The sequence below is a fragment of the Passer domesticus genome, chromosome 6, assembly GCF_036417665.1.
Source record: "Passer domesticus isolate bPasDom1 chromosome 6, bPasDom1.hap1, whole genome shotgun sequence".
In the NCBI taxonomy this organism is placed as follows: domain Eukaryota; kingdom Metazoa; phylum Chordata; class Aves; order Passeriformes; family Passeridae; genus Passer; species Passer domesticus.
In genome coordinates, this window is record NC_087479.1 from 35,531,708 (window position 1) to 35,553,329 (window position 21,622).

The window sequence follows — 21,622 nt, forward strand, 5'->3', positions numbered from 1 at the left end:
ATTGCTGTTTCTCTACTCCCCCCACTGCTCTTCCCCTTTATTAGCTTAAATGTTGGGTTTTTTTAAAGGATAGGAGCACGCAGAAATTAAATGCTCACTCTCAAAATGAAGCTGACATGAGCCTCTGGCTTTGAGGATGGATTAGTTTTGAAGGCATAGTAGGCACAAAATGAGGCCGGTGAGGGCTGGCAGTGGAATTCCCAGTAGGGACAGGTTCCTTTAAAACACAGATTAAACAGGGAGGAAATGCACAGCGTATGAATATGAATTGATGCTGGGCCTTGCCTGGTCTCGCTTCATTTGATAAAATGCATTTCTTTATTGCATGTCAATTATTTACATTATTTAAATATGTATCATCAGATGAACATGCCAGCCCTGAAACAGACACACAGATGCACACGGAAACACACATGTGCAGCAGGGCGGGAGGAAAGGAGTCACACACCAGTCTGTCAGGCAGATAATGAGCAGACACTCCTGTGCTCAGTGAGTTGTGAGGCACAGGCACCCCTGTGCCCAGTCCCTGATGCATTTCGTGTGCTGGCCCCGCAGAAGAGGCGGCTCTCCTCAGAATAATTTGAATGCAGGCTCTGCTGAGCGCCGCAGGAATGTCAGCACCCGGCAGGAGCCCCGCTCCTCACCGGGGCCTCTGCTAATCTCTGGTACGTGGAACTGCTTGTCTGTGAGATAGTTATTCCTCTTTCATCTGCACAAGTTCACAGCAAAGGAAGCACAGGAGAGCTACATTTAAATTAGATAAAATCCCTGTGCCCAGCAATTCTCCAAAGTTGGTGTTATTAGTAAAGATGTTAGTAGTCGATATCACACAGTTCTGGCCTCTACCAATGTATAGAATTCTGCTCTGAATTCTCCTGAGACAAAACTGCTTTTCTTGCGTGATTCCCATTCTTACAAGGAATTTCTGTCCATGGCTTCTGCTCTAGGTGTATGAAGGTCTGGCACAGGCTTTGCAGCAAGCACTGTCACCTCTCAGTTCTGCTATTTGCCTCTAACTCATGAAGCAAAGTTAAGCTCTACTCTGAATACCCTGCCGAGGCATCAAACAAAATGTGGACCCAAATTTTGTGGTTTGACTTGGCTGCATGGTCTGGCTACAGAAGGAGTCAAATTTTTCCAAGAGCCATTTGTGCTCTCTGCACAAAGGCAGAGAGTGCTGTGCACAGCTCTTGCACACTGAAGGTTAGGACAAGGTTGGACTATGCATACATGGACAGGCCCAAGGCAAAAAGTGGATCTTCCTGAGCTTTATACTGTTTGATTCCTCTGTCCCAGGCTCCTCCCAGCTCTGAGAAAGTTCAGAACAGGGATGTTGAGTGGATTTAGTTAGTTCAGGTGAAATGCTCCTAAAAGAGCAAGTATATGGTATAACAGGTAATTTTGCTGATAATTTTACTAGGGAAAGAAGAACTAAACACTTCCCTCAGCACAAAATTTGATGGGTCAGATTTTTGGCAGGTGTGAAACATCATAGCAGACTCAGTGGAAGTAGTCCAGTATGAACCAGCTGAGGTGTTTCCCAGAAAAGCTGACTAAGGCAATTCCATTTACCCTCCTGGGCTCTTGGCCTGATGCTGCCTGCCGTGGCAGGGGCTGCAGCAGCAGCCTGGGGAGCAGCCTCTACCAAAACAGCAAAGCCAAGGAAGGACTGCACAGCACGCACAGCTGATTTGCATAATCAACACAAAGCAGCATCCTGCTGTACAAATCCTCTCCCTGCAGTCAGGTAATCTTCTATTCCCATCTTCATCCTGCAGTGCCTTCGCTCCAACTTTCCATCCTGTGAGGCTTCCTCCTACTCACCCGTCGCCATCCTTCATTCCCACCCAGGCCCTCAGCTTCTCTTCACACCAGGAACCCGATACCTCCATTGCATGTATCCATCTCTCTGCACTTCCAGCCACCTACCTACCACTCCTACAGGCAGAAAGATCCATGAGAAATGAGGACATTTCAGTAAGTGAAATGGAAAGGAAGGGAGGAGACTTTCAAACAGTCATTACCTATCGAACAGCCTGCCAAACCCCCCCAGGGAAATCACAACAAAATCTGTTCCTGGAGAAACATACCTAAAGGCTGCAGCCATTGGTTTCAGATGGCAGCCAGGTGACAGTCACGAGTGGCATCTCAAAACACAAGGCTTTGCCTGGGACTGAGCACTCAGCCTAGCCACAGTGGTGGCTGTTGTCCCCAGGCACAAGAAAAACTCTCTGTGCTCCCGAGGTCAACCCAGTATGTGAGACTAGAGGCATACTGTGTGAAACATTAAAAAAAAACAAACCAAACCAAACCAAAAACCAACAAAAACAACAACAACAAAAAAAATAGAAAAAACAAACCAAAAAACCAAACAACAAATCCCAAACAAATAAATAAACAAATTCACCACCATTTATGCTTTGCATTCTGTGCAGCTACAGCAGGGCAGGTCTAGAGCCAGCATGCATCTCTCTACATCTCTGTTTCTGTCAGTGGGCATCTCTGGCTGCCGCTGCTCAGTGCCTGCAAACAGCTGGTATGTGCCCATTTGTTGCACTGACATCTGTCCACAGCCACCTCCTTCAGCTGGAGAAGCTCAACTCCTGTTCATAAATAATTGCCCAAGCAGCTGCTGGCAGGCCTGGGGAAAAGAACTCAGGAAGGTCACAGAGCAAATGCAGAGCCTTCTGCAGAGCACAGATGTGTCGTGTCCCATGTCTGAGCTGTATGGTCTCCTCCAGGCCCTTACTGGGGCATAACTCCCCCACTGCCAGGGGGAACATGCTGAAGTCTCCCATTCCATGTACAAAATACAGAGACAGGATGGGATGACCACCACTGTGCCTGGTAGTGCCATGGGAAAAGGGCCCTGGCCCATGCCATCCCCTGGCTGAGGAGCAGGGGCTGTTTCTTTGTTTCCCTTCTCATCACCTGAATTGCCATTGGTTCAGATCAGTTTGAGCTCCTCTGTGGCTTTGTGTCACTGTCCCTTCCTTTCAAAGCACTGCTCAGGGAAGCTGCTGGGGCTGGCCAGGCAGTGGGCAGGATCTGGCAGGGCCTTATGGTGGGGTGGGGCAGTGGGCACTGGGGAGACCAGCCTGCAGACTCCTGCCTGCTGCCTGTGTCCTGGGCAGGAGCCCACAAGCCCAAGCCTTTCTGAGGTAGAAGAAATGGTGATTCTTGCTGCTGGGTTCCAAGCCAGTGCTGCTCAGCAGCTCAGCCCAGCTCTCCGGCTGTCAGAAGCACTGGGGATTAAATACACCATCATGTGTAAATCCAGTGTTTAAACAAATAATTCTCTCAGAATAACAGGCAGGCTTTTCCACATGAAGCAAAGCTGACACCTGACTCTTCACCTGACTTCTCCCAGGAGAATATTTTAATGAGGCCCACAGCTGTAATATCACACAGAGAACATTAACAATGCTAATTACCTAAAGTTTAGCCCATGAATACTCAAACAATCATACCTTGGAGACAAATTGTTGTTTTGGCCCAAACGAGGCAGCAATGGCTTGCACCGACGGCTTGCAAAGTGAATCAAGGCTTGTGAGAGCAGGAGAGACAGCATTAGGCACAGAGACCTGGCAAGGCAGCCTCCACAGCAGGGCTGGTAAATGAAACAGGTGCCTGGACAGAAGGCAATCTGAGATTGCAGAGAGAAATTGCTTTCAGGTGGCCAAATCCCTCCTGAGGAAGCACAAAAGGTGTTGATAGGTCTCTCAGCATCATCCCATAAAGGATCTGCGCAGAGAAAACGGGGAGAATATTGAAGGAATTCTTTGCCAGGCAGCTGTGCCTGGCACCAACTGAGCCTTGCACTGTGCTAGGAGAAGCCAGAAGTCTACACAGATATGTCATGTGTGAGCGAGGCCTTGCCTGGAGGGGATGCAGGGCCTTTGCTTTGTGCCGTAGGCGCAGTCCTGCCTCAGCTCCGGCCACCGCGGAGTGCCCGGGCCTGCGAGGGTGAGCGCTGTGCCCGAGCAGCGCCGGGCTCTGCCCGCTGCCAGAGCTCTGCAGCACCTGAGTGCAGCACTGTGTGCTCTGCCCGCTGCCAGAGCTCTGCAGCACCTGAGTGCAGCACTGTGTGCTCTGCCCGCTGCCAGAGCTCTGTCTGCAGCACCTGAGTGCAGCACTGTGTGCTGTGCCCGCTGCCAGAGCTCTGCAGCACCTGAGTGCAGCACTGTGTGCTCTGCCCGCTGCCAGAGCTCTGTCTGCAGCACCTGAGTGCAGCACTGTGTGCTCTGCTCTGCTGCACAGAGCTCCGCTGCCGCCCCAGCCTTCAGCTCCCCGTCACAAACGCTGCAGGGCAATGCACAACAAGGGCCATCGTGCAGCAGAAAAGGAGGCTCAGTCCACCCAGGTGTCTCTCAGACGGAGATGGGAATTTTGAGCAGTCTGTGTTGCTCAGCTCTAATTGAGCACAAAAACATCCCATGGCAGGCAATAGCCCATTAGCAACACTGCATGCTGAGGGGCCTTTTAATTATTTTTGTGTTCCCAGAGGACTACAGAGTGCTCTTCGTAAGCATGGCGTGGGAATGCCAATTAGGTGGCCTCCAGCCCTGCTAGACAGGGTCTGGTCACATCACCTTGCGTCACAGGCTGAACCCTGCCCTCCATTTTCTCCCCAAGTCTGCCGTTCTCTGCCATGAAATATTTATTAAAGGGAACTGCTGCCTGTCGCAAATGGTGAGTCTCCTGTCTCCTTGCCAAGGTCAGGCTGCTGGGGAGGTACCTTTGCTCTCCAAAACATCTCTGAGACTGATGGGTCTTTCTTCCATTCAGCACAGCCAGCCAGCCTTGGGAAGGATGCTCTTTCAGTTCCTATGGATTCGAATTTCCCAAGAATAAGATGGGCATGTAAACAAATCACTAAAGCAGAGGCTGCACAACAGTGAGCTATTGTGGTATCAGAATAGATAGATGCACTAGGGCATTGCAGGAGCACGTAGTAAAAAGGCACTGAATTGATTTCTGCTGTGATGAAGAGCCACCTTTAGTCTTTGCAATCACTGTGTTGTATCTTCTTAGGAAGCTTCTACACTTAGAGGTGAAATCCTGGTCCCACAGAAGTGGATGGGAAGTTCACCCTCTTCTGGTGTGCTGCTTGCATCCACCTGGAGTTTAGGTGTAGTTTGCTGAATTTTGGTTTATTGTTTCATGTGGCTTTTGTACCAGAAAAATGGCGAAGCCTTCAACCACAAGCTGTTTGATTATCTTTATCAACTGTAGTGAATGAAATAAGCAGGCACAGCTTAACTCCCTCAAGGAACTGTGGTTGAAGTGTCAAATAGATTTTCTCCCCCTATGGATAGACACTAAGGGGGTAGGAAAATAAATCAGAGATGAGGGATAAACTCTATTAAAATAAGATGCGAGAATCAAAGTATGGGATTGGATGTGGAGATAACCTTCTGTAATAATGACCTCTAGGAAGTTTGGGGGCCACAAATAAGAGGACCAAGGTGCATATAGAGCTCCTACCCCACAGCTGGGCTGTGCCTACTCAGCTGCAGGGAGCCAGATGCCTCAGCATGGCTGGGGCTGGAAGTGCAGCTTGTTCTCTGTGGCAGCTTGTTCCTGGCAAACCTGCAAACCTGTCTCTCCTTTGCCATCACTCTTGACAGCCAGTGAGTCCCAGCACGCCGGTTCTCTCCTTGCATGGCAGCTCTCCCAGAGTGCCACTTCTTTCTGCCTGTGCCTCTTCTGGCTCTTTGGATGTGTTCTGGGCTGTGGGGATGGGAGGGTCGGCGCATGGAGAAGCTGCAAACACTACCTAGCACAGGACCACACCACAGATTTATGCAGAGACTTAATGATGTTTTGTTTTGTCTTTATTTTTTCCTCCCTTCCTAGTTATTCCTAACATTGTACTTGCTTTTTTGACACCTGCTCAGCCTTGACCTGTCATTTTCTCAAAATTAGCGACAATGCTGAGATCATTTTCCCGTGCAGTGATGGGTGATTTGGAGCCCCTCATTATGCATGTATAATTAGGGTTGTTTGCCCCCCCCCAGAAGCATTACTGTGCATTTATCGACACTAGATTTCATCTGTCATTTTACAACCCAGTTCCTCATTATCATGAAAAACTTCTGCAGCTCTTCACAGTCAACTCTTGTTTTGACTGCCCAGAACAGTTTTTCATTCTCAGGAAACTTCTCACCTCAGTTTTCTTCTTCTTTTCCAAATCACTTCTAAAAATATTTAAAAATACATGTCCATCTTAGATCTTTGAGTAATTTTCCTCCTGTGTGAAAACATATTATTTATTTACACCTTTTGCTCTACTATTACAAATACTTTGTGTCTTTTATTGCAATCACTTCACTGGCAATCACATTGTTATTCAATAGCATTGCATTGGAAAAAGTGGGGACAGACATTATAGAAATAAAAGAAGAACCAGTCCCATTTTTAGGACTTAGCAGACAAGGTATATTTGTTTTGATCTTTTATTTTAATTATCTTGTAAATTCCCATCATCAGTAGATTTCATCTCTCACTGTATGCTGTGTAATATATCTTTTTTTTTTTTTTAATGTATCCATTTCAAAGTTCATTATGCCATTCCAGAGACTAGTGCTGATAAAATCCTCATCTGGATTCAAGATATTGGCAGAAAGACTAACTTCTTAAGTCTCTGGCACCAAGGTAACATCTTGTCATCAATCCACAGGAAACCAGATTTCATTAGTTCCCTTGGTAATGGAATTAATTGTTTGCTCTGGCATTGAGCACCTGAACATGGCTTTGGGCAGCAGGAAAACCAGAGGCATTTTAGTGCTATTCCTCTGCTGTGTTTCACTTGATTTTTGTCTCAGGATTATGAGATGCCAGGGATGTAAAACAGCTACCAGGAAGACAACAGCTGCCAGAAACAGAGCCTTCTGGTTTGTACTTTGAGCTGCGCATACTGTGTAGAGTTAAAAAAATAGTGCTTAGAATAATTTAAAGCAGAAATCTGTTACGTTCCTTCAAAATTACCCGTGCTTGGTTTAATAGATGCTGGATTAATTGCGTGCTGTCTGAGAGCTTTTGTTCCCCTCCGGAGTGGCTGTGGTCTGTGCCACAGAGGTGAATGCTACTCTACTGTATGGCAAATTTGACATTGAAGGGCTCTTTGTAGAAATAAGACTGCCATTCTCTCCCATTGTCCCTTTGATTAAACAGTGCCAGCAAAAGAGACAGTTTTGATGGTTGTTTTCATATTATGGGCATCTGGCTACTAAGAGCTGGGCTGAGATCACCAAATCACAAGCTGCTTTAGAGATGTCTGTTTATGCACGCTGATCCCACAGTGATGTGATCCAGGAAAGTATTTGGATATGCACATTGAAAGGGGCCAGGGGGCAGGGAGGAGAGAGAAACAGTTTCTGGGGTGTGTGGTGAGGACCATTTGTTGCCTGTGTGTGCTGCTGTTTTCCAACACAACTCTGCTGGTACTTAAACCCACCACTTTCCAGTGCCCCTGAAATAACCCTGGATTGGGGATGTTTTTCCTTCACTTTCACATGAACTTGTGAAAGGCTTCCAGTGATCTCTGAGGGACTTCGTGATAAAAATAAAGGAAATGTAATATACTACACATGGACTCGTTCATTAACTGCTCCCCGTTTAAAACCTCTTTTGCAGATACTCACTGTGTGAATCAGCACTCGGCGATGGCTCAGCCATCCCTCAGACGCTTCAGCCTTGGTCGTAGGGACTCCGTAGGATTAGAATGTCTTCTGGACTAGGTTGCTGGCACCTTCTGTTTGCTGAATAAACTTTAATGCACAAAGTTCTTCCCAAAATTTAAACCATCTCTTTTGGTTAATACCAAAGCAAACAGGGAAGATCTTGGGAAGAGGGCACTCCCATCTCTTTCCACTCATCTATTATCCAAACAGATACAAAGGCTGCAGAAGCATTTTTCCTTGAACTTTTAATTGAAGTGCTTTAATATAAAAAAAAAAAAAAAACAGTACATACAAGTTCTAAACTCCTGTTTTCTGCAGTTGTTTACACGTTTTCTAAGTTGCAACAGAATATTAGCTATGTAGGTAGTCAACACTGCTAACAAACTACAGTACAAGTTACTAATAACAGTACAAGATGCTTGGAATACATTCTTGCAAATGTGTATGAATACCAAAGAAATCCTGTGAAGCTGAGAGGCTTCCAACACCATTTTCCTCTCCTCTCAAACCTCGGTAGGATTTCACTCACAGGTTTCCTAACCACCAAAACACAGAAGGGCCGATCCTTGGCTGGTGCAAGCTGTGGTGGCTCCATTGGCATCTGCAGAGCAGTGTGAGCTGCCATGATTCACTCTGTGCTCAACAGACACCTTCTGGCAGGGTGAAACACCATGCAGGTTTCCATGCATGACAAACTGATGGGCCTTCTTGGTCAGTGCTGGCTTAGCGCATTTACTGTTTTTTTCTGAGGGTTTCTGATCTCTGTCTCCAAGAAGCAATCAGATCAGGATGACTGCAGAACAGTCAGGAGCACCCCAGATTCTCATACTGCTCTAGGTAAAGCTGGGCAAATTTCCCTTAAAAAAAGCCAAGGTTTGAAGCCACCCCATCATCTCTCCTCCCCCACAGAAGGCTGGCAAAGCTATCAAGCACTTAATAAAACTGAATGTGAGTTAAGAAGAGCAAAGATCCTCCACACAAGCCATGTTAAAACAAATCTCTACATACAAACATTGTAACAATACAGTCACTTCAGAGTTCCAAAGAAAGGGTCACACTTTACAAAAGAGGAAGAGGGGGGAAAAAGTAACACAGGAAGCTGTCCTTACAATTATGTACTGGTTCCCAAACCTGTGACCTTAATCTGTGGCCGCCAAAAGTAAACAAATACCAAGCAAGACAGTGTACACTCCAATGAGGCCTCACAGGGCGTAGCAACAGGCAACCCGGAGGCAGTGTACAAAGCTGAAAAGGAATTTGAAAGAAAGACTGGCATTTTCCCCTATTCTGGTACATGTACAGAACCAAAGACACAGTGACAAACACATTACAGAAATGGGTCTTTCCAGCCTTTGAGCCCACCTACTTGTCACCCAGGATTGGTCACAGAAGAGTTTTTCCTCTGAAATGAGAGTGGTATGTGGGGTTTTCTTCAGGCAGGAGCCCTTATTTTTTTCCCCTCACTCAGTTGTTTTGGCTTGTCTCTGTACCTGCTGTGTGACTAATAGGACATTTGGGTTCGTCTGAGACTGCTGGGTTTTTCTTATAGGCATTGATACAAAACCTCATGGTCCTGAAGACCAACATTTCAATGGCATGCTTCAGTAAGCACCCAAAACTCCTCCAGGCTATTCACCAACTGGCATTGCATCATTTTAGTGGGAAGCTATGGAAGCTGGCAAACCCATGACTAGGTTAGCATTTCAATTCATCAGCACATTATGGAAAGACTGAGTACCAATGTCTCCAGTTCAGAGTACAGACACAAAATTAAACTTCACCTCTGCTGCAAAGAGGATAAAAGGCTATTTAGAGGATACAGAAGTTGGCATATTGTGGAAAACGTGGTGGTGGCTCACAGTAAGAATTCTTCTGCTGTATTGCCTTTTTAGTGACTTTGATTTTCTATTCGTGTTAATTTGTAAGTGCAGTTTTCTCCAACCATATTTTCTTGACACCACAGTTATTGCATTACAAAAGCCACTACAATGCAATCACTCAACATACACATACATGTTGTATAGATAGGGGTATGTACAGCCAGAAAGTGGGACAGCTTCCAACCCACAATTTGTTGTTTCCATAAGAGCAGGAAGATCCCAGTTAGGTGAGACAGAAGTAATCTAGAGCATCCTCTAATGTTGAAAAGAAGACTGTGAGTATATAAGCAGATAGAAACCTCAAAACCCAAGCAAGAATTAATGCTAGTGGAACATCTCCTGCTTTGTAGCTAACTCAGTTGCTCTAAAATAGTTCTCACCTCAAATAATTTTAAGATGCAGAATGTGCAGTAAGTGCAAAGAAAGAGGTGTTCTCCCCTGTGAGTGCAGGGAGTGGATGTGCTTTCTCAGTATTGCCTAGAGGTTACCCAGTACACCTGCTCTTCCCTAGCCCACTGTCTTTGTAACAAGAAGTCTCTTGCTTCAGTGCCTAACTGGTAAGGCTAGACTATTTAATTACAAACAAACTTCAAGGTTAATGTATTAGAAAACACTGGAAACAGATACCCTGATTCTTTTAAAACAATAATGCATTGTACACTTAGTGCTCCTCTGAATCCTTTTTCCACAGAGCAAAGCATCACAATGGCTAACTTTCCATAGTTCTGAGCTGGCACAGCCAGTTCTAAGAGTTAAAACCTTCAGAGTCTCTGCTTCCCTGCCAAGAATGCTCCCTGCCCCCGCAGAGAAAACAGTTCATTCTGAATATTTCTGTTATGTAGATACTTCTGCTCTGGGATCCACAGCAGATCATCAAATGCTCTTATGCTAGTCAGTCATCAGGAGCATTTTTTGACCACTTTCTGTATTTCTTAAACTATGCACAATAAAAATACAACTACATACAATAAATTTGAAGGATTCTTTATCCCTTAGCCAAATGTATTTATTAGACTGGGAAAGAGCACAGAAAGGTACTCAGCTCCTCCAAAGGTCTCAGAAATTAAATCAGGAGCTTCCGAAACTGTAGGATGTTTTTTCATCCTTATGCTGAGCCAAGCTTTAGCACACGACTATTGTGCATGTCACTGGCCTTGCACTGACAAGGCCTTACACGAAAAAATGTGATGAAACTTGCAGATTTCATCACTGCAACACTGAGCATCACCCCAGGTAAATGACGTTCCAAAGACCAAAAGAGCCCTTAGGTACATTTGTCTAACAACCTCATCTTCAGACTACCCTGGACCTTCAATGACCCATCTAAAAGCCCTTCAGTTTTTTTGCAGAGGGCTTCCAGAACACAATCTGTCAACAGGAGGCAAGCCAGAGAAATGGGTGAAGCCATGGCTGGACACACTGTACGGTTCTACTGTCTTTGACAACAAGAAGTAGGATGGGAAGAGTCCAACTGGTCCCCAGAGCTCAAAGCTAGACATTGTTTAAAATACCTTTTCATTTCCAAAATGAGGAGATGCAATAGAAAATTCAGTAAGGTACCTCAAATAAAGGCCCTCAAGTTACTTTTTGAAGCCATTTTAAATGATAAACCAGTGCCAGACAAAGGAGTAAACCTCTCAAGTCAGAACCCAGTTCTTGGATGTTTTGCTCTCAGACTGAATTGTTCTTAAACGGGGGAGTAACCTAAGAGCCTTTATGGTCTATTTTAAATGAGAGGATATTTTTCATTTAAGTGTCTGTAACACAATAATTTGAAAATAATTGAGGAAACCATGCAATCACAGATGATCTGTGTTCAGTGTGCTCTGTTGAAGCTGCTGTGACTCTACTGCATTAAGAAAAGACATACATTATTCTGTAGCAATTGTCCATGACACTGAGGCTTACAGCATAAATATTGCAATGCCTCATCCAGTTTCTGTATGACACACCAAGTTTTATTGCAGTAATGTCTCATAATAGATGAAGGTGCTGCAGGGTCCTGTTTGGCCAATTGCTATAGGACCCTGGAGTGCATTTCATAAGCAGAGAATATCTCCCATGGGAAGGGAGTTAAGATGAGGACTAGATGCCAGGAGAAGCAGCTAAAAGCTTCACATTCCTAAGGAAAATATTTTCTGTGCCTCACACCCCCATCTTCTCCCAGTCCCTCCATTAAAAGGGAGGTTCGTTTCCTTGCTTGCAGATAGTGCTGGATGCAAGATAATGGAGCATGGCCCTGCCACGCACAGCAGAATGCCTCTAAATCAAGAAGCCAGTGTTCTTTGCCAATGTGACAGATTGAAAAATGCTTCTGGTACTTCCATGAGTGGGTTACTAAGCAACACTTTGGCTTCCAGGGAGTAGCCCTGCTGGATGTGATCTCATGCACGGGCAGCCTGACCACATCCCCAGCTGGAACACTGGGGAAGGAGGGTGTGTGTGCCAGCAGCAAGGCTGCATGGCTTTGCTGGGCTGCAATAGGTTCCTTTTGGATGAGCTGTAATCACAAAGGAAAATTATCCCAGAGATGCCCATGGGCCTACTCATGAGATGGCTAAAAAGCAAAGACATACTGTCAGGACACACTGTTGGGAGAGAAGTAAAGCTTGGAAGTAAAGCTTGAAACACCTGTGGTGTATCTTGGGTGGCTGTCTCAGGGCAAATGATGCTGAAGAGGACTGACTCCAGGGAGAGGTGCTAAAAATGAGAGGGGCTGGAAAAGATTTTCATGTGAAGAGACAGAGAGATCAAAAATACCAGAACAGATTAGAAATCAGTAAGAGAGGGGAGGATGGAGCTCGCTGAAGTGAGGGCTCATACAGGTGAGGAAGATAACGTTGCTGTCCACAGTTTTCTGATTTAGCAGTGAGGAGTTGTTTACAGAAAATCAGAAGGCAGTATACTGAAAACTGATGAAACAAGCTCAAACTCCATGAAGTCAGAGAGAAATTTGCCCTGTTTGCTGACTGTTCCATCATTATATTTTGCTGAGATTTCTCACTTTCCTTTGGAGCTTGTGACATGGCATCACTGGAGCCAGGTTGAGCCAGAACAGGGCATAAACAGGCCAGACTTAGAGACAGAAATAACTGTTTTCTTGCATGTGTTGAGTGTGCTCAACTATTAAGCAGCCACAAACCTTTTCATAAAAACTAAAGTCCAAGACTTAGATTTGGCATCTTTAAGGATACCAGGCCAAACACAAAGTCAGTGGATGAATGTTACTAAGAGCAGCTGAGAATCAGTCCCACATTTTAGAGCACTGGTTCTCTTTTATGTGTTGATAAGTCATGCTCCAAATACAATTCAGATTAAGTTGTAAGGGATAATGTTTTGCCCTATTTTTTTAGAGTTCTGACACATCTTTCCGAAACAAGTAGGATTTTCTCTTTCCTTCTTTTTCAGTAATACTTACTATAGGACTCTAGATCTATTCCAAATCATGAGCAATGTTTACAGTAAATAATATTAGGGTGATACACATATGAATTTGTGTATGTATAAAACTTAAAATCTCCTAATTAAAAATGAATACCATAGCATCACACAGCAAGGCTGTGTCTCTATTCATAGATCATTACTTCAGCATTTTAAAAGTGAACTTACAAGATGATGACAAAACAGCTTTTATGTGGGAGAAGTGCTATGATGTCACAGATTCATTCTCCTTCTATTTTGCTTTAGAATAATGGGGACAATGTTGTCTCAAATCAAATAAAGGAAGAACAGCAAAGATTGTAACTCAATCATCCTCACCCTCAATTTTAATTGTTGTGTTTTTCTTTTCAATCACTTCTAGTGGGAAAAAAAAAGTGTATACCAATGGCACATTCAACCTGAAGTGGCAGATGAAGAAAAGGTGCTCCAATAAATTAGCATGTACACAAGCTTCTGGTTCTTAGAAGATCTGACTGAGTTGCACAGATTACCATTTACTTAATACTCTTGAGTTTCTCTTTACATCTGCAGTTCAATGAAATACATTATTTCCAGGCCTAAGCCCATCACTTCTGACCCAGGCTGCAGCACTGGAAGGAAGTCTAAGTAAACAGGTAAAACTGTTGATTTCTGCTGCAGCAGAGGAAATGGAAAGCCAACAAGGTAACGTTGAGATATCTCTCGCTTTTTTAAAAGAATATTTTATGACTGAAAAGTCTTTATGAACTGCTGTATGGCCCTGATGCTGAGTTGAGATTAAATAAGCACACAAGCTTGATTCTCTGCAGTGATCAAAGGTTTGTTGAACACTTCTAAGGGAAAGATAAAAGCTGATGGTTTGATTGGGACCTGTCTATTTTTGAATTGTTCTAAACCTTTCAAATCAGTTTTACTATACACTGTCTCTGAAATACTCTAAGAAAATGAGAATGAACAAGGAAAGGTATTCTGTAATGAAGTTCAAAGGAGATGACACTTGGAAATTCTTCATGCACAGCCTTCCCAAAAGTATGCAGGGGCACATCTCTAGTGTTGCACTCCAGGAGAGCTATAAAGGAAGAGTAGGTTAGATATAACATTCATGTCTTGTCCTTTGTTTTTCAGCAGATACTTCCTTTTTCACTGCTGCTCACAAATTCTGCAGTGGGAGTACATTGTGAGCATCCAAATGTGGTGCTGTGTCCAGCAGAAGCATATGCTGGGGCTGGAAACAGATCTGTGCTCCATCAGAGTTCATGGGCAGCAGGGGGTTTGGCCTTCCAAGCAGAAGATCTTGAGAAATGGAAGACCTTATCTTGTAGGCACAAGGATCCCTGATGAGAATTAGCAGTTCCAAAGTCTTATATGGTAATAGCAGGAGGAGTCCTATACTAGTGGACAAAATGCTGAACTGTGCCTTCTCATCCAGAGGGGAGCCATGGCAGCACTTAGATCACTACAGAAAGGAATGCTCTCCCAGCCAACCCATTCAATCATTCAAGACATGGAAAGGAGATGAAATGAATGTGTCATCCTTATCAGTCTTTCCAAATACAAAGAATGAAACCTGCCCTTCTCTCTCCCTAGCTCCTGAAAGTAGGAAGAGATGAAATATTTCCTGAGTCACCATGGAGGTGAAACCTATAGTTTGTTACAATGAACTGAATCAGATGGATAACTAGATTGACAGGAGTCTTAAAAAAAATATCAATACCTGAAAAATCAGCAATTTTCAGGTATGAAGAGTTTTATTTTTAACTACATGCACACAAAGCAAAGTAAGCTCATCTGAAAATAGTAGTTTTCTCATTTCAAAACATCAGTAACAACATATATTCTAAATGCACTAATGTAATGACACTTTACATTTTCACCCAACATGGCAGAAATACACAACAAATATTAATAAACTGTTGGCTCGATTCCCCAGCTGCTAAATGCCTGGCATTCTCACTGGCATACAATAAAAGGGTAAAACCTAAAATCCCTTCTGTCCCCTGGAGGCACTTGCTTTTCTTCACCTTCCCCTTTCCCCTCAGTTAAGTGCCTCAATGCACAGTGGTGGAGGGATGTTCAAACACCCCAGCAGTGCAGCTGGAGAGACAGGAGAGTGATGCACCTCTCCTCCAGCCTGTGCTAAGGCTTGGCCATCAGGACAGCAGAACTGTGCTTGCACAGCCTGCAGCCTTGCCTCCTTCCAGACAGCCACTGACCCCAGGGGCCGAGGACACTGCCTGTCACTCTCACTCTTGCCTGCAGAGCAGTGAGACCTTGTGCCCCAGGCAGCACTGCCAGAGACAGAGCTGGGACAGTGCCAGCACTCTGCAAACTGCTCCCAGGAGCAGGGACATGATGCTTTGGCCCCAGACGATGGCACGGGCACTGGTACAGTGGGGACGTTGCCTGAGCCTGCAGAGCCAGGGGAACAAGATGGGGGTGGGCTGCACTTGTAAATCAGTCCCCTTCAAACCACAGACACCCTTCTCCTCTCCCTGCCCCTCCAGCAAACCTGAGTTTATCTATGTAAACCAGACCAGGTTTGGTGCCTGCCCTGAAAAGCCATTTAACTACTGCTGTGGCTGGAGGTCATTGTTAGTAATTGTCTCACCACCAAAGATGGATTTGGCTGCCTGCCAGCCACAATTCCTGCCCTCTTTTAACAGAAGAGAAGCACAGCTACAGCAACTAAACTTTTTTGTTCCTTCTGCAGGGTCTTGGATCTTTTGCATCCAAACTCCTGCCATGTCACATGTTCCTATCTCCCAGGCAGTGTCATGGGCCTGCGGCTGGCAGAAATAAATGGTGCAAGGAACAGCCCAGAAGATCTGGCTCTTCTTGCTCTGCCACAGCCTGGGAGTGCAGCACTGTGGTAAATAGCAGCACTTAGGGCTTGCACACTGTTTGTAGGCTCCAAGGGAGCAGGAGCAGCTAAGAATTGCCATCCTGCCTTTTCTCCAGAAGCGAGGCACAGATTTGAGCACCTGCCCATGACAGTGCCACAATCCTTGTTGTAAGTGGAAATAAGCCTCATGCTTCATAACTCCCCATAGGTGGGGTGTGGGGAATGCCCCACTCCCAGGCTGGCCCAGAGCCCATCTGAGTGCCCCTGTGATGGGCAGCTGGGCACAGCCCCAGCACTGTGGGACTGGCTGTCCCCATCTGGGGCAGCAGCTGGGAACGGAGCTCCAGCTTTGGCCCTCAGTCCCTGAGCATCCCTGCCAGTTTGGCTGGGGGCTCCTTCTGCAGACACCCCTTACTGGGGGGCTGGGGCAGCACCCCCTGCTCCTGCCCGGCAGCCGTGGTCACCCTGCTCAGCTGCTCACTCCCCTCCTCCTGTCATGTAAAAGTGGGAGATGGTAAGATCATAATGAACCCAGAACTGCTTAGAGAAGGGCCTTCCTGACCTGTCTGCCTGCTCCTCTCCACAGAACTTCTTTTCCCAAAATTATAGAGCTGGTCAACTGTTAAAATGTCAGATGACCTCCTTGTGATCATCCCACAGCCTCCCATAACAACATTGAAAAGATAATCTATATTTTACTCACATCCTCCATAAGATCTACATTTTCTTCCCTCACAGACTGGTGCCAGATTTTTTTCCAATGTAAATTATATTAACTTTAAAATTCAAATATTGAAGTGATTTTTTTTCTAAAAAGATTGAAACAATAATTTTCAACTCTTTTGATGGTTATTCCTTAGTTTTTGTATGAAATAATTTGCCAGATTAGACTTCGATATACGAATAATTATGGTTCTCTCAAAAGCACATTTTTAAAAAATAAATTCATTCCACACAAAAATGATGTCCTGCTCTACCTGGAATTTTCTTGCCCACAATGCACACTATCCCTCTAGCAGTGACAAGCTTAATTAATATTCCTTTCTACTCCCATGCACTCCTCACCTCCCAGATGACCCCTGTCAAAACACATGCTGTAGGTGTAAAGAAAATGCTACAGCCCCACAACACTGCATGGTGCAGGAGAATCTTCCTTTGGGGCAGAATTGACTAAGCTCCTTCTAAAGAGAGATGAAAAATCATGATTTCAAAGTTATTTAGAATAACATTTGCTTCAAAAGAACACACTTAATGGTGGCTTTCTTAGCTCAAGAGCTGGTCTGAGGTACGTTTACAGAATGTAAACTCTGTGCACTGTAAACATGATGCAACAACACAGCTATGGAAGCACAGTTTGGGGGCAGATTAGGACCCATCTCATGTTTCTCAAAGGTATTGCCTTTTCCAAGCTATGTGGGAGGCTCTGTGCTGGCAACATGAATTCACTTCCTCAGTGGTACCACTTGGATGCCCCTGTTCAGTGGTCATTTCTCCACCCCTCTGGTTTCTCAGTCTGCCCCTGCAGGTGCTGCCCTCCCCAGCCAGTCTTCCCACCATGGACAGAAAACTGGGCAGAGCAGCACACAAATGGGATGGAGGGAGAGCCAGAGGCAAGCCATGGTTTCACACAATACAGTCTGAATTGTTCAGTCTCTGGAACAGCCCGAGGTAGCCAATACCAAAGTAGATGCCATTGTGGGCATGAAGGAGGTAATGTGCAATTTACTGCATCAGTAAAGATGATTTTCTCTAAATGACCTTTTTTAGGCTATCCAAAAGGAGTTAAAAGTAGAAGGATCACGTGCACATGTTTAACTAACATATTTTAAGGCCATTATGCAGACACACTTGTATTTAAATACATCCTCTCCCACAGTAAACATCTGTTTTTATAATAAGGCCAGGAAGAACAATTACATCATCCAGCCTGACTTCCTTTATAGCACAAACCTTTTTCAGTCAGACATTCCTGTGATTAAATAAGATTGTGTTTAATTAAAATACATCTAGGAATCTGTCCATTCTTGATTTGAAGTCTTTGAGGCATGCAGGATCTACCATCTCCTGGTAGTTTGCCCTGATTTGTGCTAAAATATTAATTGCCTTGCCTACACAGAAGAGTTTTGAAAAACACTAGAGTTTGTTCACCCCAGGGACTGCCAACAAACTTGCATGTCCTGCCATAGCAAGAGAGAGAGCAGCACACTGAGCCAGAGCCCTCACACTGTTCAGTGGCCAGACCAGATCAGTGCAGGATTTGCCTGACAGCAGATGGTGTTGCCCCAGTCACACATCCCAGCAGTCATGCAGGAGGACTATCCCCATTGGGCAGCAGGTGACAGGGAGTCAGTTATCTGACTTTCTAAACTCCTCTTCCTCACCCCCATGGTAGTGCCACAACCTCTCCACATCTCAGCAAAGCTGGTGCATTTTTCACCTTGGAGGTCAGTCAGTAATTCTAAAGTGTACCAACACAGATTGCTCTGAATGCATGCTAAAAATGTCACTGAGAGGTCCATTCCAGCCCCTTGTCTTGGACCCAGCTAGTGAAGAAGGGAGGCTGTAGCTGGAGGAAGTTCTCCACACAGGAGAGCTTGTATCTAATCTGCTGCCAAAGTTACCTGGAGCTGCCTGGCTACACAGCACAAAGCTGGAGAGATGAAACACAGCTGGTCCACTGTGGGCAAGCACCCTGTCACACTGATCTCAGATGGCAAACAATGCTTTGGCATTGAAGATCTAGCAATCTGTCCTTCTGTCATACCTCATTAGTGATGAAACCTCAGCAAGGCCACAGAGGAGTGTTTCTGAACATGAAAGATATTGTTGGCTGCAGAATGGTTGTGGGAAGAAAAAACAGCTCTGGATCAAAACCACAAAATAGGAAAGCAGGTGTGCACAGACAACACAGCTCCTTTAGCAATGTCTCTGTCAAAGGGATGGAGACCAGAAATTCTGCACCAGCTGGTTCCACCAACCAGGCTACCTGAGACTCACATGATGAGCTACCAGTGTCTGCTAAACACACAGGCCAAAACAACATGCATGTCCTCTCTGTTTAGGAAAGCCGACATTGTCCTACTCCTCCAAGGTCAGTGTAAACACCAGGTCACTGGAAGGCAATGGTGACTTTGATGGAAGTCTCCAGGTCCTGGTAGCTGAGGACCAGCCCAAACACTAACCCACATCTGCTGATCCCACCAGCAGCACCACCACAGAAGTTTCCTGCAGCACACAACTTCTCATTTCCAGTCACTCTTCCCAAAACACCCATTTTCTGTAAGAGAGTCCAGTGGTGTCTCTGGTGAATACACTCTTGCCCTCCTGGCCACAACAGCAACAGGATTTTGTATCAGACTGAACCATGTGATGGTCCCAAAATGCCAGACCAGCAGGGTTCAGCCACACCAACAATGGGTGTAAATGCTCATGCAGATCAGCTGTGTCCTCCAAGTGCTCCCCAGGGCCAGGGCAGCTCCAGACTGGGAGGAAGATGCTTTATTTTATATTTGCTCAAGGGTCTTGTCCCAACAGGTATCAGACACCTGCTGCAAGTGCACAGGCTTCCACTTTGCTCTCTCCAGACTTGATGCTCAAATTTCTTTGTGTTCTCAGCTCATTGAAGGGCTGTCACATGGAAAGCACAAGCTATTGAATGAATTTTACAGGGAGCCAGTGCAGCTGCTCCAGGAGAGATTTGGTCCAATACAATTAGGATAAATACTTTCTACTTTTTTTTTTTCCTAACAGGTTAAAATACTCCTGATGCAGCCTGAGAAGAGGCTGCAACATCAGGTGGGAGAATCCAGAAGCTGACACCGCTATTTTTGATGTGTAAGCTGAACAAAAGGGGAAGAAACTATCTAAATAATGAGGAAAAAGTGCACTAGGTCAGTATAGCTCATCCTAACTAAGTGTAATTAGCAGGAGAAGGAAGAAAAAATAGCTCACCAATATTGTTTCACAATGTCTTTCAAGTGTTTGGGGACATTTCATTTTGCAGAAGCATTTCAACCAATATAAACATGCCAAATATAATCTTCAGTATCCTTACCTACTTGTACCAGCAACATGAGTCACATGCTGCTCTCATAAATTTATATTATAAACCCACTTAAATCTATGCATAGAAAGTGATATACATCATGCCCAAAAAAATGGTTATTCTGGGCTACTTGGCAGTTCAGAGTTTTTAACCTTAAAGATGTATTTTTTAGAAAATATTTGATGTACTCATTCTCCTAGTAATCTCTTAAATTATTCAAAGAGATTCAACTGCAATATTTTTTTTTTTTCAATGTATGGTCTCACTTAAAATTTCTTCATGTCACATGTAAAGCTTTGTTTAAATAAAGTAGAACTATTCCTATTTAAATTTTTTAATAATTATGAAAATTCTTCTTTTCATGTTAGGTTCAGCAAGTGATCCTTTTCTTTAGAGGTGGGGAAGGTTTTTAGACAAATTGTCATTGGCCAAAGATGCAGTTGTAGAGAATGTGGAGGAAAAATATTGGGAAATTTAGTTAGATCTTGATAATTACTTTGACAAAAAACAGTAACACTTTGGAAATGCTGAAAGCCTGGATTAGGCAATGCCCAGAAAATGCAGCTTTCAGTTGCAGAACATTTTAGTTTAGAAATTTCAAAAAATTAATCAAAGTGCTTCATTTGACCTTAAGCCAAAATTGTTTCTTTTTGCAACTTACAAAAGATTGCTTGGAAAGCTGACAATTTTTTGCTTTCTATGATCAACTTAAGATGAGAATTTTTCTTTTGTTCAATTTTCTGAGCTAAACAGAAAGTCAGTTGCATATACATAAGACTTTTCACTCAGAATTTTCTGAACAAAGAGAAATTATGTGTCTGGAAGATACTGCTGGCATTGCAGTGGGACAGCATGCCTGAATACACTGAATACCAAAGGCATTTCTAAGCATCAAGTGTGTACATAACAGCACTGCACTTCCTTACACTTAAAACAGATTCCTAATCATCTGCCAAATCAGGGCATTTGATTCAATGGAGAAAGTGTCACCCCAAAAAGTTTTGATCAATGCTTCTCCTAGTGACAATGTGCTGTTCATGAACTGGGAAGTCTTGAACTAAACACAACTCTCAGAGCACCCCTCTTAAGCACCCATGCATCTACAGAGTGGTAGAGATTTCCAGTCAAGCCTTTGAAGAGAAACACCTGGTGCTGCTCCCAGCTGAAGTACTCACCAATAATTCCTTGGGAAATATCTTACTACTTTTTCACTAAAAACAAAAGACTAAACAGAAAGCACAAGGCCACACAAAATTGACTTCTCCGCGTTGGTACAACAACCCTCCCCCTTCCATGATACATGTGAGCCTGTTAATGGCAAGCAGCAACCATGCACAGCAGTGAAGAGATTTCATCCAGATCACTGGGAAAGTACACAGTCCTAGCAGAGCCCAGGAGGTCTGGCATTAGTGACAGTGGATACCACAGATACCTCTTCCTGTATTTGAGTGTCCGTTCGTTTGGATGTGGGTCGTGTCTTTGTGTTCTGGGTGGGAATTTTGTGCTGGTATGGCAACACCAGGAGCAAGGTGTTTCTTGACTGCTGGAGCTCCTCAGGCCTGGTAGCCAAAAGCTGACGCTCTCTCTCTGAGCAGCTCCTGGCACAAATGACAACTCCAGCTCCCTGCAAATGAAGAAATCCTTATAGGAATGACATGAAATCCAGGTACTCGGAGTTTGTCAAGATTGGCTTGAATAGTATATGAGATATTCCTAATATTGGAATTGCCTGTATTTTTGTGAAGCAGAC

The 21,622-nt window shown here is 44.5% G+C and overlaps 1 protein-coding gene across 5 annotated transcripts in view; it reads right to left on the reverse strand.

Annotated features, from left to right (window-relative positions):
• Positions 1–11,501: 11,501 nt before the first annotated feature.
• Positions 11,502–21,622, reverse strand: part of DPF3 (double PHD fingers 3) — a 163,650-nt gene continuing 153,529 nt past the window's right edge. For all 5 annotated transcript variants that reach the window (XM_064424454.1, XM_064424456.1, XM_064424455.1 and 2 more), the window contains one exon: positions 11,502–21,496. In XM_064424454.1, the coding sequence (XP_064280524.1) occupies positions 21,426–21,496 (71 nt within the window). In that variant the 3' untranslated portion in view covers positions 11,502–21,425. The remainder of the gene's footprint in view (positions 21,497–21,622) is intronic.